Source organism: Pelecanus crispus, chromosome Z (genome assembly GCF_030463565.1).
Source record: "Pelecanus crispus isolate bPelCri1 chromosome Z, bPelCri1.pri, whole genome shotgun sequence".
NCBI lineage: Eukaryota > Metazoa > Chordata > Aves > Pelecaniformes > Pelecanidae > Pelecanus > Pelecanus crispus.
The window spans coordinates 11,138,954-11,153,906 of NC_134676.1; the positions used below are offsets into that span (position 1 = coordinate 11,138,954).

Consider the following 14,953-nt stretch of genomic DNA (forward strand, 5'->3'; position numbering starts at 1 on the left):
CGTCCTTCCCCAGCTGCCTGCACTGCCCTGCCCTGCCCTGCCCTGCCCGCCCGTGCTGCCCGTGCTGCCCATACTGCCCTGCCCTGCCCGCCCGTGCTGCCCATACTGCCCTGCCCTGCCCTGCCCTGCTGCCCATACTGCCCTGCCCTGCCCTGCCCTGCCCGCCCGTGCTGCCCATACTGCCCTGCCCTGCCCTGCCCTGCCCGCCCGTGCTGCCCATACTGCCCTGCCCTGCCCGCCCGTGCTGCCCATACTGCCCTGCCCTGCCCTGCCCGCCCGTGCTGCCCATACTGCCCTGCCCGCCCTGCCCTGCTGCCCATACTGCCCTGCCCTGCCCTGCCCGCCCGTGCTGCCCATACTGCCCTGCCCGCCCTGCCCTGCCCGCCCTGCTGCCAGTGCTGCCCATACTGCCCTGCCTGCCCTGCTGCCCGTGCTGCCCATACTGCCCTGCCCTGCCCGCCCTGCTGCCCGTGCTGCCCATACTGCCCTGCCCTGCCCTGCCCTGCCCGCCCGTGCTGCCCATACTGCCCTGCCCTGCCCTGCTGCCCATACTGCCCTGCCCTGCCCTGCCCGCCCGTGCTGCCCATACTGCCCTGCCCGCCCTGCCCTGCTGCCCATACTGCCCTGCCCTGCCCTGCCCGCCCGTGCTGCCCATACTGCCCTGCCCGCCCTGCCCTGCTGCCCATACTGCCCTGCCCTGCCCGCCCTGCTGCCCGTGCTGCCCATACTGCCCTGCCTGCCCTGCTGCCCGTGCTGCCCATACTGCCCTGCCCTGCCCGCCCTGCTGCCCGTGCTGCCCATACTGCCCTGCCTGCCCTGCTGCCCGTGCTGCCCATACTGCCCTGCCCTGCCTGCCCTGCTGCCCTGCCCTGCCCATACTGCCCTGCCTGCCCTGCGGCCCGTGCTGCCCATACTGCCCTGCTGTTCCACTCACCCTGCGTGCTGCCTGTCCTGCCCTGCCTGCCCTGCCCACGCTGCCTCTGCTGCCCCTGCCCGTACCGCCCTGCCTGTGTGGCCCACACTGCCCCTGCCTGCCCTGCCCGGGGGCAGCGCTGCCTGGCTCTCCCTGCTGCTGCCTTGTCCTGCCCTGCTCCTGCGCACACATGTGCACACACAGCGCATACATTTGCACACACACGTGTGCACACAGAGGGCCTGTGGCCCTGTGCACACAGGGCGCTGAGGGTGGAGCGACTGGGCCTGGGCTGGGGTCCCTGCTGGGACAGGGGGGGGCCGCAGGCAGGCAGGGGTGGGCACAGGCACCGCCACAGCCCGTGGAGGGGGGGACAGGTCATTTAGGGACATTCGGTGCCCCAGGAGCCTGGGTGGTGGCGGCCTCATAGGCACAGCCGGCTTCTCCCTGTCCTGCGCAGCGGGAAACCGAGGCACGGGGCAGCCCGTCGCAGGGATGCCGCACGCCAGCCCCCCTACGGGGACGGGAGCCAAAGGTGCTCTGGTGTGGGGTGCCACCCCAAAGGGGGGATGCTCCTGAAGGACATGGACTTGGCACCCAGGGGAGGAGGCTGGGGGCACACGGGGGGCTCTCCCCACAGCTGTGGGGGCTCCTGGAGACCCCCGGGGATTAGGTCCCAACACCTGCAGCTGCTCTGAAAAGCCACAGCCAGCCGCTCCTGCTCCGTCCCGGGGAAGGAAAGCTCCAGCGTTGCCAGGTGCCGCAGCACCCAGAAGGGAGAGCCACCACAGTCAGAGAGGGTAACTTTCAAACGGTGAAACAAAACAAGAATCACTTTGCAGCTTTGACGAGAAGGCGTTAATTGTGCCACCGCCACGAGGGAGGATTACACGGGCCGTTTGAGGATCCAGCTACCCGCTAAGAGGATGTTTTTAACGGTAAACACATTGCCTGTTGCAGTGTCAGAAGCCGCCTGACCAGACACTTGAGCATCCTTCCTTGGCATTTATTGCTAACCTAATTAGTCAAGAAAAGCAGTCTTCTCCTCAGATGTAAGTGAGCAGCAGCCGGGAACAGCACAAAGATAAATCAGCTGAACTCTACCCAGTCCTCACCGGCACAAGCAGAGAGCTCTGGGCACTTCCCCGGGCACCTCGTTAGCTCTGGGGATAACGGTGGGCGCAGCACAATGAGGCCACCAGCAGAAGGGGAGGGGAGGACGAGGCGTGCAAACCTGGCACCCTCCCGGCTCGCGCCGGGCACTCGGCCGGTGAGCGAGCTCACGGTGAGGCAAGGCAAGCGCCCGAGCGCTGTGCAAGCGGGGGAAGCCTGGTCTGTGAAGGTGTCGCATCTCCTACTCCCCTGGTTTAGGTAAAATCCCTTCTCTAAATGCTGGTGTTGTTTCTCCTTGACTCGACAAAGCGGAATGCCAGGCCCAGCTGGAGCTCACCACCACAGGCAGTGAGCCAGGAAGAGCGGGCAGGACAGGCAGCGCTCAGGACAGGGTGCGAGCAGGGGCTGTCCTGGCGAGAGCTCAGGCTGTCACAGGGAGCAGCGCTTTCTCCCTGCCCAGCGTTACTTACCAGCGCTGCTGCAGAAGGGAAACTATTGCGGAAGAAAAGATGCTCCGTCCTTTGCCTCAGTCGGCAGAGTTTAGGCCAAGTCTTTCTGAGACTGCAGTTCTAGCGGGTTTAAAAGAAAAACAAAGAATACCAAAAAGCTTCCCAGGAAAAAAAAAAAAAAAAAAAAAGCAACCTTGACCTTTGTTGGATATTAAAGGTGAACAGCGAAGGCAGGAAGAAAACCTGCCCCCCTTATCAGGGTGCATTTACAGTCACGAGAGGGAAAAACTCGGAGCAGCAGGTCCCCTCTTCCTCAAGCGAGAGAGCCAAGTTTCAGCCAGCAGCCGCAGCCCCACCAGCAACGCTTACAGGGTGACCTCCAGTGGGATGAGGAAGACATGACAAATTTCACATTACATGAAGAGGAAACTTTATTTTAAATCCATCTCTGTGCATTATAAAGGAGCAGAAAGGGGAAAGAACAGGGTCCTTTGGAGCTTACCGTTACCACCACCCCAGGGCACTCGTGCAGCTACAGGATTTCAGGCTGGTTACAACATGAATCGACTCCCACCGCTTTGGCAGAGAGAGGTGTAACCGTCAGCTCCACCGAGGTGAAAGGAGGGCAGAAAGGATGCGACGTGCACACAATCGCAGACAGAGCCGTACCCCTGCAGTCCTACATTCAAACCGCCCGATGGGCTCAGCAGACGGACCTTCAGGCACAGAAGAAGCGGCCAACCCAGCCCCGTGCCCTGTTGTCCGCTCACGTGAGCTCCGGCAAGGCAGGCGGCAGCCAGGGGCATCCACATCGGGTCCCGTCTCCCCTCTGCAGCACACCAACAGCCACCTCCGCCTGCCACGCACACCTGCTGCCTGGGCTGCTGCACCGCCCCGAGCAGCCCAAACCCCGCACAGTGAGCAGCCGCTCACTGGGGCTCACCAACAAGATGCCAAAACGTCCTTGCTCAAGCAGAGACGACTCCTGTCTTCCCTGAAACGCACACTAAGGAGTACAGCCTGGCAGCCTTTGACAAGGGAACTTGTCAAAACGGGAACTTGTCAAAACACAGTTTCGGACAGCTACAATCACATCCATTTTGAAACAGTTAACTTCTCCTGCCCTCCCCTAACAACTCTGCAAGCCCCCATGTTCAGCAGCAGCTTTTCAGCTACAGCGGCTGGCTCGTTTCCAGAACTCCCCCAAACTACACCCAAAGTTGGTGTTGTCGTCTCAGGACTTGGCGCAGGACTCCCCAGGCCCTCCTCCAGCGGACCGAGGGTGCTTGCCTGTGCTGCCAGCTCCCCTGCCTCCGCCCTGCTTCCTCTTCATCTGGCCCTGCGACTCCGCTTTAAGTGTCTTGATCCAGAAGGCGTCAAAAGAGCCCGGAGCCTGGTACCCTGGCTCCTGAGGATCAAGGGCATCTTTGCTGAGTAGGACACATATGGCAGGAATGTTTCTCTTCACTGTCAAGGCATCGAGGCCTGCCTCAGGCACAATGGGTTCCCAGATCTCTTCGATCTGTTTGAAGAGCACTTTGGTGATCTGGTGCAGCTCTTTGAGCCTTCGTTTCATGATTTCCACACAGGTAATGGTCTTGCTGACGGCCTTGCCCGAGCCAGTGAAAAGGATCTGCCTCACCGAGTCCAGCTCCATCTTGCTGATGGCATAGCCCATCAGATTTCTGATTTTGCTCCCGTCCTTCACTTTCATTTCAATAATATCAGGGGGGAGGTCGGTGAAAGGAAGAGGACAAGGTTTCTCCACAATTTTGGTCTTTTTGTAGTTCTCCATTCTGCAGTGCTGAAAAGGAAAATGGATCCGTTAATACAAACTCCCACTGTAATTGCTGTGCAAAGAAACTCTCATCTCAATTAGCTATGACCTTTCCTCTAAAGGGCACTCTGAGCTATCAGGAGTTGGGGATCCTGAAAAGGCATACCCAAAAGATCAGCAAGAACACACTACTCATGCTGAGGAGTCACCTGTATCCCAGTCTTCCTCGGCACATACTTACAGCATGAATGCTGCCACAGGGCAGCCTGGGCCCCGACAGACAGGCGGTGAAAGGCACAGGGTTGGTGTTGTGGGCCTAAGCAGGATGAGGTAAAAAATACAGGCCGTACCTCAGGGAAAAACAGAGAACAAACAGGTGAGCTGAGGTTACTGGGAACAGAAGCCAGGGGATACTGACTGCTGCTGCACCCTGTAAGCCACCCCAGAATGCGCACACGATGAACACAGGCGCAGCTCACTGGCAGCAGTGTGGGTATGTTACATTAACAGGCTCGTGGGGCTCGAAGCCCCGTGACTGGTCAGCCTAGGTGAAAGACCAGGGACCGGACACTTGATAAAACAGTGCAGGCCACAGGGGAAACGGCAAGCCAGGGGCTGCAGGCAGGAGACACGTGGCCAGCAAGAAGCAGGACAACAGAAAGGCACATGATGAACAAAAAAAAGGGTTCTCAGAGGGAAAGTGAAAGACAGAAAGATCCAGTCTCATAGCTCCCCACTCTCTCAAGGAAAGGTCCCTCTACTGGCATCCTAACCGAGGCCTGCCTGATCTGTGTAGGGCACCCCCACCACCACCACAGAAAGCCCAAGGTGCCCAAGCACACAGCACTAAGGCTTCCTTATCTGTAGGCTCGCAAGCCCTGTTTTACCCAGCCACCAGCACCTGTACCCCATCCCCTGTGCAGACAGGGCCGGTCGATGCCCCCTCTCTGTACCTGGGAACCACGCTCCCCGCCCCGAGGCCCTCAACCCCGCCATCGCTGCGGGGGGGGCCGGCACCCAGCCCGCTCTGCCGGGGAAGAGAAGCGCCGGGCCCTGCGGGAGGGGCTGGGGACACCGCTGCTATGGGGGCTGGGGATGCGGGCTGCCAGAGGATGGCAGGGAAGGCCGAGCGCTCTGCTGTACGGCTTAGGAAGGCCGAGTCACTGCTGGGGGCCGCGACCGGGGGCGAGGGGTTTCGGCGAAGCCTCTGCTATTGGGATGGGGGGGGGGGGAGGGGGGGCAGACGAGGCTCGTGTCACAGGGCCCTGGGAAAGGCCATGCCGCCGCGACAGGGAACGCAGCCCGGGGGGAGGCCAAACGCTGGCTACCGGGGCAGGAAAGAAGCTGGGTGGCTTCCACAGGGGCCGGAGGGGAGGCCAGCCCGCTGCTGTGGAGGATAAGTCGGGCAGGGGGAAACGAGGGTCTGTGGGGAGGCCAGGTACCGCGGCTGGGGCCCGGGCTGCATTAGAGGGGCCCGCGAGGAGGCCAGATGCCCCTACCAGGTCCCGGGAGGAGTCCGAGCTGCCCTATACCTGCCCGCGGGGAGGCCGGGCCTCGCTGCAGCGGGGCCGGGGGCGCGGGAAGGGCTCTCACCTGCGGCCGCCTCAGCGCGCCCCTGGCCACAAGATGGCGGCGGGTGGGAGGCGCGCGCAGGCGCAGGGCGGGCGGAAGGGGGGAGGCGGGTGCGTGGAGGGGCCGGGCGGTGGGCGGGGCCGGGCGGTGGGCGGGGCCGGGCGCGGCCATGGCGGACAGCCCGCAGGCCTGCTCTGCGCCCCGGGCGAGGGCAGCTGCCCGCCCCGGTCCGGGCAGGGCCGCTCCGACAGCTCCGCCGGATCGGGCCCGTTGCGCACCCGGGATGGGCACCCCCAGCGCTCCCTTGCAGCGGGCACCGCGGGCGCCTCCGTCCGCACCCACGCCAGGAGACCCGCGGGCAATGCGGTTCTCTTGGCATTGCTGAAGCAGCCTCGAAATACTCCCCGAAATCTGACCGGGAGGAACAAGTCCCGGCCCGGTCCCAGGGCCCGCAGGGGGGTTTCTGCCGGCTCGCAGCCTTGCCGCGGCGAGCCCGGGGGCGAGCTCACTGAGCAGGCGAGGGTACAGGGACAACCTCCCTGCTGGGACCCTGCCCCGGTCCTGCGGGGCTCCCCGGTCATGCACATCAGCATCGCACCAAGCAGGAGGGTTTGGGACCCTCCCAAAAGCACGACCTCTGACTCAGGGATGCCTTCGTGCCAGGAGAAACTCCAGGCTACGGCCAGACCAGGCAAGGCACAGCTGACTTCCCTCTGAAGGGGGAAGGGGCAGCCATGGGCCCTGGCTCACAGCAGCTGCTTGTCACAGGGACTGGGAACGGCCTGAGGGAAAAGCCCCAGAGGTTTCCCTGGGCGCAGGCAGTTCATGTGAATGGGAAGAAACATCAGGAAGAGTGTGTGCCGCAGCCTAGGGAGGGCCGTGGGGCTGGAGGGGATTTACCTGCCCTTGGCCCAAGGCTGAAGCCACCGGCAATCTGCCAGGAGGCGTCCGGAGCTCACAGCCTGGGGAAAACGAGATGGGGAGGAAAGTCTGCACCATGGCTGCACCCCGGGGAGGAAGAGACAACCCAGTTAGCGTTTCAGGACTTTACTATGGTCCACAGTTAAGAGCAGAAAGGGATTTTAAAATATATTACAAACCAAAACGTATTTCAGGAAGTGCAAGACTGGCAAACAGTGGCATATTAAGGAGTAGTGTGGCGTCAATTGGGGGCCGATACAGCGCAGCCACGGAGGCGGGGTGCCCCCTGAGAGCCTGCGACTCGCAGCACGCTCATGACGAGTGGGAAGATGCCGAGACGACAGAGCGCAAGCTGTGCTGCAGCCTCTCCTGAGCGACTCAAGGCCAGCAGGGTCCCCGGGGTTCTCCACACTCCCGGCTCTGCCATCATTCTGCCGCAGGTTTCGCTTCCTTGGCCGCTTCCAGCCGCGTCAGTATTTCATTCCACTGGACAAACTGCTTGGAGAGAAGCAGGGTCTGGATGTGACTGTTAAGGAAAGGGATGTGGAAACCACAGGGAAGAAAGCAAGGTCAGAGCGCTCTGACAGCCCGACAGCACCATTACAATCCCAATCCCTTGGGAGAGGAAGAGGCCCAGGGCCTGGGGCTGTAGAAAGCCTGCACGGACTCAAACCACCCAGGCGTGAGCCACTGCACAGCACCAAACACTGATGGGAGTCCAGGAAGTGCTTCTGAGCAGTGCATAGCACAGCATTTCAAGGGGCCTTCTACAGAAAAGAGCAAAGTTTCCCCACCTGCTGTGCTTTTAGGATGCGTCTCAGCACTGGGATCCTACATGGCCAGGATTAGCCGCTGTTTGGCTCAGGCAGGTCGCAGGGACCAGTGGTCACCTGACAGAGATGCCAACATCCAGCCGACCAGTGCGAGCTTCTGCACCAGCACGCAGGCTGCGGCTGCTCCTTCGTGCCGAGCCACGCTGTGAGCAGACCCAGCACAGAGCTGACCGCAGGTGGCACCCTGCCCTTCCCATCTCAGAGAGACGGGCAGTTCTGGCCCTCAGCTCTGCTCCCGAGTATGACAGGGACATAGGCGTCACCACGACAGAAAGGCCATGGCCATTAAACCCAGGGCTGGGGATCGTCTCCTTCTGGTGGGGCAAGGCAGCCCAGGAGAACAGCGGGCAGTTCAGCTGTGTCAGGCCCAAGACTCAAAGGATACCATTTTGTTGTAGTCTTCAAGGAGCATCTTGACGCTGTCGGTGAGATCTTGACGCTGCTCCTGAGAAGAGAGGAGCCGCAGTGAGCAAGCAATAAATCAGCTGGAGGACATCTGTCCTCCCAGGCCCTGACAGCACAGGGGGAAACTCATCCAAGGCCAGTACTGAGATTAGAGCTCAGACCCTGCTGTGGCCACTCACTGCAGCTCTAAGTGTTTCAACAGTCAGGAGAAAGGTTACAAACATGAAGCATCAAAGCCCCCAGGCTTGCACTGCTGCCTGCCTCTCCTCAGCATCCATGCTTTCCTTGCTCCAGAACAGAAACTCACAGCAAAATGCTGGAAGGGGGCATTAGGTGCTGCCCAGGCTACTCATCACCAGCTCCAGGAGTGCTCAAAGGGGGAAGAAAAGGTCAAAGAGACAAGGTGACAGTAGCAACAGCCTTCCAGAGACTGGGATACTGGAGGAGTGCAATGCTTTACTTCAGTGTCCCAGTGAGAGGCGGAATGCCAGCTCGTTAAACCCACCGCCGCTTATTAAGTGTCCCTCAAACCTCCATTTTGAACAGGCTTATGGCAAGCAAAGCGCTTTTCCAATTCTGACTCAATTGTCAGAAACCCTGGCCAGTTTCCATCCCCCACCCCCTCTCCACATGCTTACAATTCTTTAAAACTGCAGCATGAATATACTGGACAAGATACAAAAGTGAACCTGCTATAAATAAGCAATTCAAGCAATCGGAAATACAAGGCTGTCAGTACAGCCACGAACAAATGGTTCTTCCTCCCCGCCAGTCAAGACTGTCAAGACTATTCACGCTACCTGCTGCTGTATGTGGATTTGAGAGAGTCGCTGTAGTTTGGCTGCGTGGTCAGGAACCGCTGAAAGCACAGAAGAAAAATCCAGTTTGTTTACTTTACATGATGTGGGATTAGTTACCAAAATAAAGACCGTTCCTTCTCCACGAGCATATCACAGCAGAACTCCGCTCACTGAATGCAGACGCCACAAATGCACATTTTATACCATACAAAACCCCTAGCTACCCTGTATATTAAATAAAAAGTGTATTTGCTCACTGCTTCTGGATGGCATGAGTTAGGGGATGCCTGAAGTAAGAACTACATCAGAGTAAAGTACTTGGATGAACGTTAGGGCAAGCAATTAAAAAGACACCTCTGCCTACGCCAAGAGCGGGATGTTCTGGACATAAAAGAGCTCGCAGGCAGGAGCAGCCCCACAGCTTGGTGACCGTACACAGCGCTCAGCCACAGGTCTCCACCCTCTCTGCCAAGCTGCTGTCTCTGACCTGCTTCCTGACCCACTCTATCACCTCCTTGACCTTCCATGGGATGTTAGAGCGACATGAGGGAGGAGCAGACATGCTTTGCCTGTACCTACTTTCCTCACACCGGGTTGCATACTTAGCTGCCCTTAAGTCTGAGGCTCAAGAGAAAAAAACAAAACAAAACAAAACAGGATAAGCAACAGCTTGTGGGGTGGCATTTGCAGCTCATACTTGCAGAACAACAGGCATACCTTGGATACTGGCACTGTCCAACATGGGCTGGAGGTTCTTCACCTGCTCCAGAAGGGCTGCTCGGGAAGGAATAACCTGCTCCTCTGATTCAGGAGGGACAAAAAGCAACACCAGTAAATACAAGACTGTGCTTTGGCTTTTCACAACTACCGGTGAGTTAACTTTTCCAGCTGACCTAGCTATATAGAAAGGGGCTTGTTTAGGATTTTATTTAGACTTTTGTGTTGCTCACCCCTGGATTCTGGTTCACGCTAGCTTAAGGCAGGAAAATTCTCACCAAGTTTCATTCGCAGACTATACCAAAACAAAGCTGAACCCAATTCCTTGGGGTAAAAGAGGACAAGAGTAGAAGTGTTTAAAATACATCCAAAGGTCTTCCATTTTTGTCGCAGCCTAGACAGCATTGGAAGTGGAGTGAGGAAACTGTTCTAGCTCCAGTTTTTCTTTTCAACCTTTTAGTATTGATCAGTTTAACCCTGAAAAAGATTAGAACCAGTAAAACTGCAGCATGGGCGTGCACAAGGGAGCACTAAGGGTGACATACATCCTTGTACAAACAATCTCCCTGATCACTCCAAAAATGGTGCCTTGCCAGCTCTTTACAACTAAAGGAAATAAATCCATCCCAATCTAGCTTAGCTAAAAGACAACGTTTGCAGTGCTAACCCTGCCCCTCATTTCATACCATACCTGCCAAGATGAACTGCAGCTTCATGGCGTCTGGAACAGCCATCCTATCAATGTACTGAGGATCGAGGTATTTTATTACATCTTCAACTAGAGTGAAAAAGGAGGTTTGGAGACAAAAAAGTAGGAGAGACATTATTGCCTTTACAGGTGCCATTTTCCCCCATGCTACACATCCGGTTTCTTTGTAAACGCTGCCCACTTAGGGTCAGGTTTTTTTCCAAGTCATGAATTTCTACAGCACTTGAAAATACATGACTTTGGAGCACTGTGACCAAAAACTGACAAATGGCTCAAGCCAAGTAACTGCTTCGTTACAGACACCAGCAACACTTGCCTTTTATTTGGATAACAATATTAAAGGTGAGTGAAATCTGCTTCTTCCTGCCCTTGAAACAAAACCAGCCAATAGCCCTCCATCCTGGTCCTTAAAATCATCTACAAATACAGAGTATACATTTTCGTACTGAACAGCCACCACAGCCTTGGACTGCAATGATTCTGCCTGTGCAGCCTGCTCCTTCTGTGATACAAGACAGCAAAACTTGGCTAACAGGCAGCTTTGCAGGGCAAAGCACCACCCTAGTGCCCGCTCCTGATATCCCCCAGTTTGGAGGCAGCTCCCCAGATCCATCCACCAGTGGCTGCATGTGATCCTTACTGCTCCCACCACACACACAGGAGAGAGCTGCTCTAGTGTGCCCAAGAGGTCCAAGCGTGCAGGAAGTAATTTCAGGAGCTCATGCACTTCAGGAGCTCAATAACTCTCAAGGACTGTGTTACAGGCAAAGCAAATCGCTGCACTGATGCAGGCAGACATCAAGCAAACAACAGGTTGTGGTGGCCCATTTCCCACCCCCAGCAGCTGAGTGGCAGAATCGCAAGCACAGACACCCCATTCAGTTACTTATTTCTCTGCCAAATATGCAAAACAAGAGGCCAAAATCAAATGGGCTCAAACGGGGCAGGGAAGGGATTTTTGTTTAGAGGAGCGAAAATGCCACACAGGGGTTGCGAGCTCCTCCCCCTCTCCCCAGGCTGCTCACTTTTCTTAAATAGGATTTTGATCCTCTCCCTCTTGCCGGCGATATTGTTCAGCGCCACCTGCACCTTCACCAGCTCGTCCGCCACCTGCAGAGGCACAGAGGAAGGCGACGGGCCTGTCAGATGGCGACGGGCCTGTCAGATGGCGACGGGCCGAGGTACCCCACACCCCGCCGGGCCTGGGCCTGGGCCTGGCCCCGGGGGCAGGCCGGTCCAGGCCCCGAGGGGACGGGAAGCGGGGACGGGAAGCGAGGCCGGGGCGGGCCCCCGAGGACGCAGAGCTGTCCCCCGCACCTTGGGCGGCCCACAGGCCCCGTCGCCGCCGCCGACGCGCCGCTCCAGCTCCTCCAACCGCCACTGCAGCCGCCGCAGCTCCGCCGCCGCCATCTTGCCGCCGGCCGGAAGGAGGCGGGGGCCGCTTCCGCCCCGCCCCTCCCCGTTGCCATGGCGGCGCGTTGCTAGGGGCCGCCGTTGCCGTGGAGACGGAGCGCGGCGGGGCGGGAAGGGGGGAGGTGGCTGCCGGGGAGGGGGGCGGGCGGTGCGAATCCCCTCTCAGAGGCAGGGAGGGGAGGCTGCAGCCGGTCGATGGTGATTTGCACTGCAGAGGGAGGCGCGCAGGCCTCCCGCCGCCCGGGCGGTCGATGGCTGCTTCATTCCGGCGTGGTCCTCCAGGAAAGAGGCGCTCGGATGTATTAAAAGAAATAGATATAGCGATTTATGGGCCGTGTGGATGCAGGGCCTTTGAAATCCAGGAGGCTGCTGCCGGCTTTACCCCAGGCCTCAGCCTGCCCGGGTTCACCTTTCTCCTATCGACCACTGCAGGTGACGCTCGCTAAAAAGTGAGACGCCAGCAAATGCAGCAGCCAGCCCCAGCCCCACCGCTGCCTGCAGCTGGCACCTGCAATTACACGGATACTTCAAGGGGACAAAGATTAATTCATGGTAGCAGCATCCACCCTGACAGAGAAAACTCCAGAGACTTTCCAAATTGCAGAGGGAGAGTTCAGGAGTCTCCAAAGCACCTTGCCATGCTCCCTGCACCCCAGGGCTCAGCCTGCCTCTGCCCCACCATGCCCATGGAGCCTCAGCAGTGCCAGAGCTGCCCCAGGATGGAGGGCAGTCCCTGTCCCTCTGGGGCTGCAAGCATGGGGCTGGGTGTTGCACTGCCATGCCCCAGGCACCAGGGAAGCCTGGTCAGGGTCCCAGATGAGGCTCTTAGGCCAAAACTGTCTGCTAATTGTACTTCATTAGCGTGGCTGGCAATGTGGGCTGCATGGCTTTGGGGACCCTCCTAGTGCCCCTTGCCGAGACCAAGACACACTGTGCCCTGAAAAAGCTTCAGCCTTCTGGATAAGTTCCTGCAGGGAGTTGTATGGGGCTGCCAGACTATATGAGGGAACTGTGGGGTAGCCCAGGGCCCCAGCAACTCCTATGGCCCCCCAAACCTCCCTGGAGGAGCTGTGCAGAGTGCTCAGGCAGGAGGACCAGGCTGATGCCCTGTATGCTCTGCCTTTTTTCCTGGGGATCGATAGCTGGGCTGTGGAAAAGGCATCTTCAGAGGGGAAGAGCTGTGCTTTGTTCCACAAAGGTGACAATTAGAAATGGCTTCATTAGTAGAAGTGGCCAGGGGCTGCAGCAGGGGCTGGGGGCTGTGTACACAGTGCTGCTCTGTGTTTAGAGGGTACCAGGTCTACCGTGGCTTGTGCCCAGTGTGATGGGCAATAGCCACAAATACACAAATCCCTGTGGGCCACAGATAACCCAATCCCCCCCAAGGTGAGAAATTCGGGCGGTCCTGGGACTCAGGCCCTCAGCGGGGGGCCTTAGGGTTGGGGGATATCCACCCTTTAAGGTCCCATCCAGCCCACAAGCCTTGGAGCGGGGCCGAAACCACCAGCAAGGTGCATGGTGGACCTGCCCCTACCGCTCCTTGGGGCAGAGAGGAGGCCCCTGACCCCATACCCATCCCTGGAGCCTGCGGTGGCACACTGATGCCCTAGCCCGGCGCTGAGGGCAGATCCAGTGCTTCTCTTGCTAGGTTGGATCATCCCTGCATCCTCTGTCTCCTCCCTCCTGCTCAATTACAGTCCCTGCGGGATGCGGGAAGTGGGCATCGATCAGGGCTGGTTACTCAGGTGACAGCAGCTGAGTCCCCGAACCCCCAGGGAGCATGGCAACACACATCACCCCCTGAGACATGTAATGAGTGGGGATGCAGCCCCGTGTGTGACCTCCTGGCTCCCCAGGGCCCTGGCACTCGATGAGCTGTGGCCAGTGCTGCCCGGCAGTGACAGGGGACACGAGACCCCAATTAAGGCTGCATCGATCCTGCTCCGGCTCTGCTTGGTGGGCTGTGCCATGCCTGCAGGAGTTCTGTGCCAGGGCTTAGCTGTCTCACACCCGTACAGCCCTGGCACCTCTACCCCAGAGCAAACACTCTGCAACCATCTTGCAGCCTGGGGCGCGCAGAGACACTTGCGAACACACAGACACACACACACACAACCCCGCTGCAGCCTGCTGCATGCTCTAACAGACACACACACTCACACACTCATGCACAGGACACCCTGCTGCAGCCTGGTGCACACACATGTGCTTTCACACACACTCACACATACACACACACACACTCCCATATTCACACCCCTCTCACTGTCATACCCACCTACAGGGCTCCTCTGGCCGACACGGCCCGGGGCAGTCCTAGGGTCCTCTTCACGGGTCCCGTGTCCCCAGAATGTCCCCAACATGTCCCCACCGTGTTCCCCCCGTGTCCCTGCCCCGAGGCCGGGTCCGGAGTGGGCAGCGCCGCTGCAGCACCCTGGACAGCGCCCGCGCCGCCCGCTTTGCCCCGGGGGTCCGGGCTGGGGGTGTCCCCGGGGGCTGGGGGTGTCCCCGGGGGCGACCTCTGAAACGGAAGGTTCTGTCCCCTTGGGTGCCAGGGGCATGGCTCCATGGGTGTTGGGGAGGGGGGGCAGTCCTCATGGCTGCCGTCGGCAGGAGTGTCTGTCCCCCTGCGAGCCCGCTGTGCGTCTTTGCGTGTACGGGTGGCTGCATGCGTGTGCAAGTGCATATGTGAGCATGCGTGTCTGCACACATACGTGTGAGTGTAACTGTGTGAGAGTGTGCATGTGTTAGTGCATGCCACTGAGTTTCTGCGAGGGAGCGCCATGCCATCTGTGCGCACGTGTGGCGACTCAGCTGCCTGCATGTCTCCATGCTTTCCCATGTGCACCATATAAGCACCCATGAGCACCCATGTGTGTGCCTCTGTCTCCCTTCCAGCTCCACCTGGGTCACCCGTGCCCTCTGCGAATGCTGCCCAGGTGCCAGGCTGGCCCAGCACCGCTTGCATCTCACCTGGTGCAACCTCACAGCCCCATGGCCATGCCCTTTGCAGCCCCCGAAACAGGCAATGCTGTGCTAGAGGCAAAGGTGAGGCGGGCTGTGAAACCTCAGGCGCTGTAGCTGCACCCCCACAGTGTCACAGGCTGTGGGGGTGTCCTGCACCACCAAGCTGTCCCCAGCCTGGGCATGGAGCTTGGCAGGTGGCACCATGTCACGCGTACCACCCTCAACACCGGTTTGGTTCAGCAGTTCATCTCCTTTTAATAGATACACAGAGTGGTGCGGCCGCAGTGGGAGTGCCGGGGGGAGCCCGGCGGTACCAAGCCCCAGCCCCCCGCATTGAGGTAGAGGTGAGCGTTGCTCCACGCTT

General features: G+C 59.1%; 2 protein-coding genes across 5 annotated transcripts; both read right to left on the reverse strand.

Annotated features, from left to right (window-relative positions):
• Positions 1–3,535: 3,535 nt before the first annotated feature.
• On the reverse strand, positions 3,536–5,884 carry RPP25L (ribonuclease P/MRP subunit p25 like). 3 transcript variants are annotated; one of them, XM_075726580.1, is made up of 3 exons: positions 5,846–5,884; positions 4,494–4,602; positions 3,536–4,279 (listed from the first exon to the last, which is right to left on the reverse strand). In XM_075726580.1, the coding sequence occupies exon 3, from the start codon at positions 4,268–4,270 to the stop codon at positions 3,710–3,712; it is 561 nt and encodes a 186-aa protein (XP_075582695.1). In that variant the 5' UTR covers positions 4,271–4,279; positions 4,494–4,602; positions 5,846–5,884; the 3' UTR covers positions 3,536–3,709. The 3 variants fall into 3 exon arrangements, with proteins under 3 accessions (XP_075582695.1, XP_075582694.1, XP_075582696.1); XM_075726579.1 differs by lacking the exon at positions 4,494–4,602; XM_075726581.1 differs by lacking the exons at positions 4,494–4,602; positions 5,846–5,884 and adding an exon at positions 5,752–5,761.
• Positions 5,885–6,875: 991 nt separating this feature from the next.
• On the reverse strand, positions 6,876–11,634 carry DCTN3 (dynactin subunit 3). Of its 2 annotated transcripts, XM_075726412.1 has the most exons (7): positions 11,527–11,634; positions 11,235–11,319; positions 10,192–10,278; positions 9,501–9,584; positions 8,784–8,842; positions 7,964–8,023; positions 6,876–7,261 (listed from the first exon to the last, which is right to left on the reverse strand). In XM_075726412.1, exons 1-7 carry the CDS (start codon positions 11,617–11,619, stop codon positions 7,172–7,174), a joined length of 558 nt encoding a protein of 185 aa, XP_075582527.1. In that variant the 5' UTR covers positions 11,620–11,634; the 3' UTR covers positions 6,876–7,171. The 2 variants fall into 2 exon arrangements, with proteins under 2 accessions (XP_075582527.1, XP_075582526.1); XM_075726411.1 differs by lacking the exon at positions 9,501–9,584 and having other exon boundaries at positions 11,527–11,619.
• Positions 11,635–14,953: the final 3,319 nt, after the last annotated feature.

Bases quoted from the DNA above. Each gene is read 5' to 3' on its own strand.
- DCTN3 (XM_075726412.1), bottom strand. From the start codon at position 11,619: ATGGCGGCGGCGGAGCTGCGGCGGCTGCAGTGGCGGTTGGAGGAGCTG. The intron at 8,843-9,500 runs GTATGCCTGTTG...CTGTGCTTTCAG, and splicing joins GGACAGTGCCAGTATCCAAG to CGGTTCCTGACCACGCAGCC. The intron at 7,262-7,963 runs GTATCCTTTGAG...AGTCACATCCAG, and splicing joins TTGAAGACTACAACAAAATG to ACCCTGCTTCTCTCCAAGCA.
- RPP25L (XM_075726579.1), bottom strand. From the start codon at position 4,270: ATGGAGAACTACAAAAAGACCAAAATTGTGGAGAAACCTTGTCCTCTT.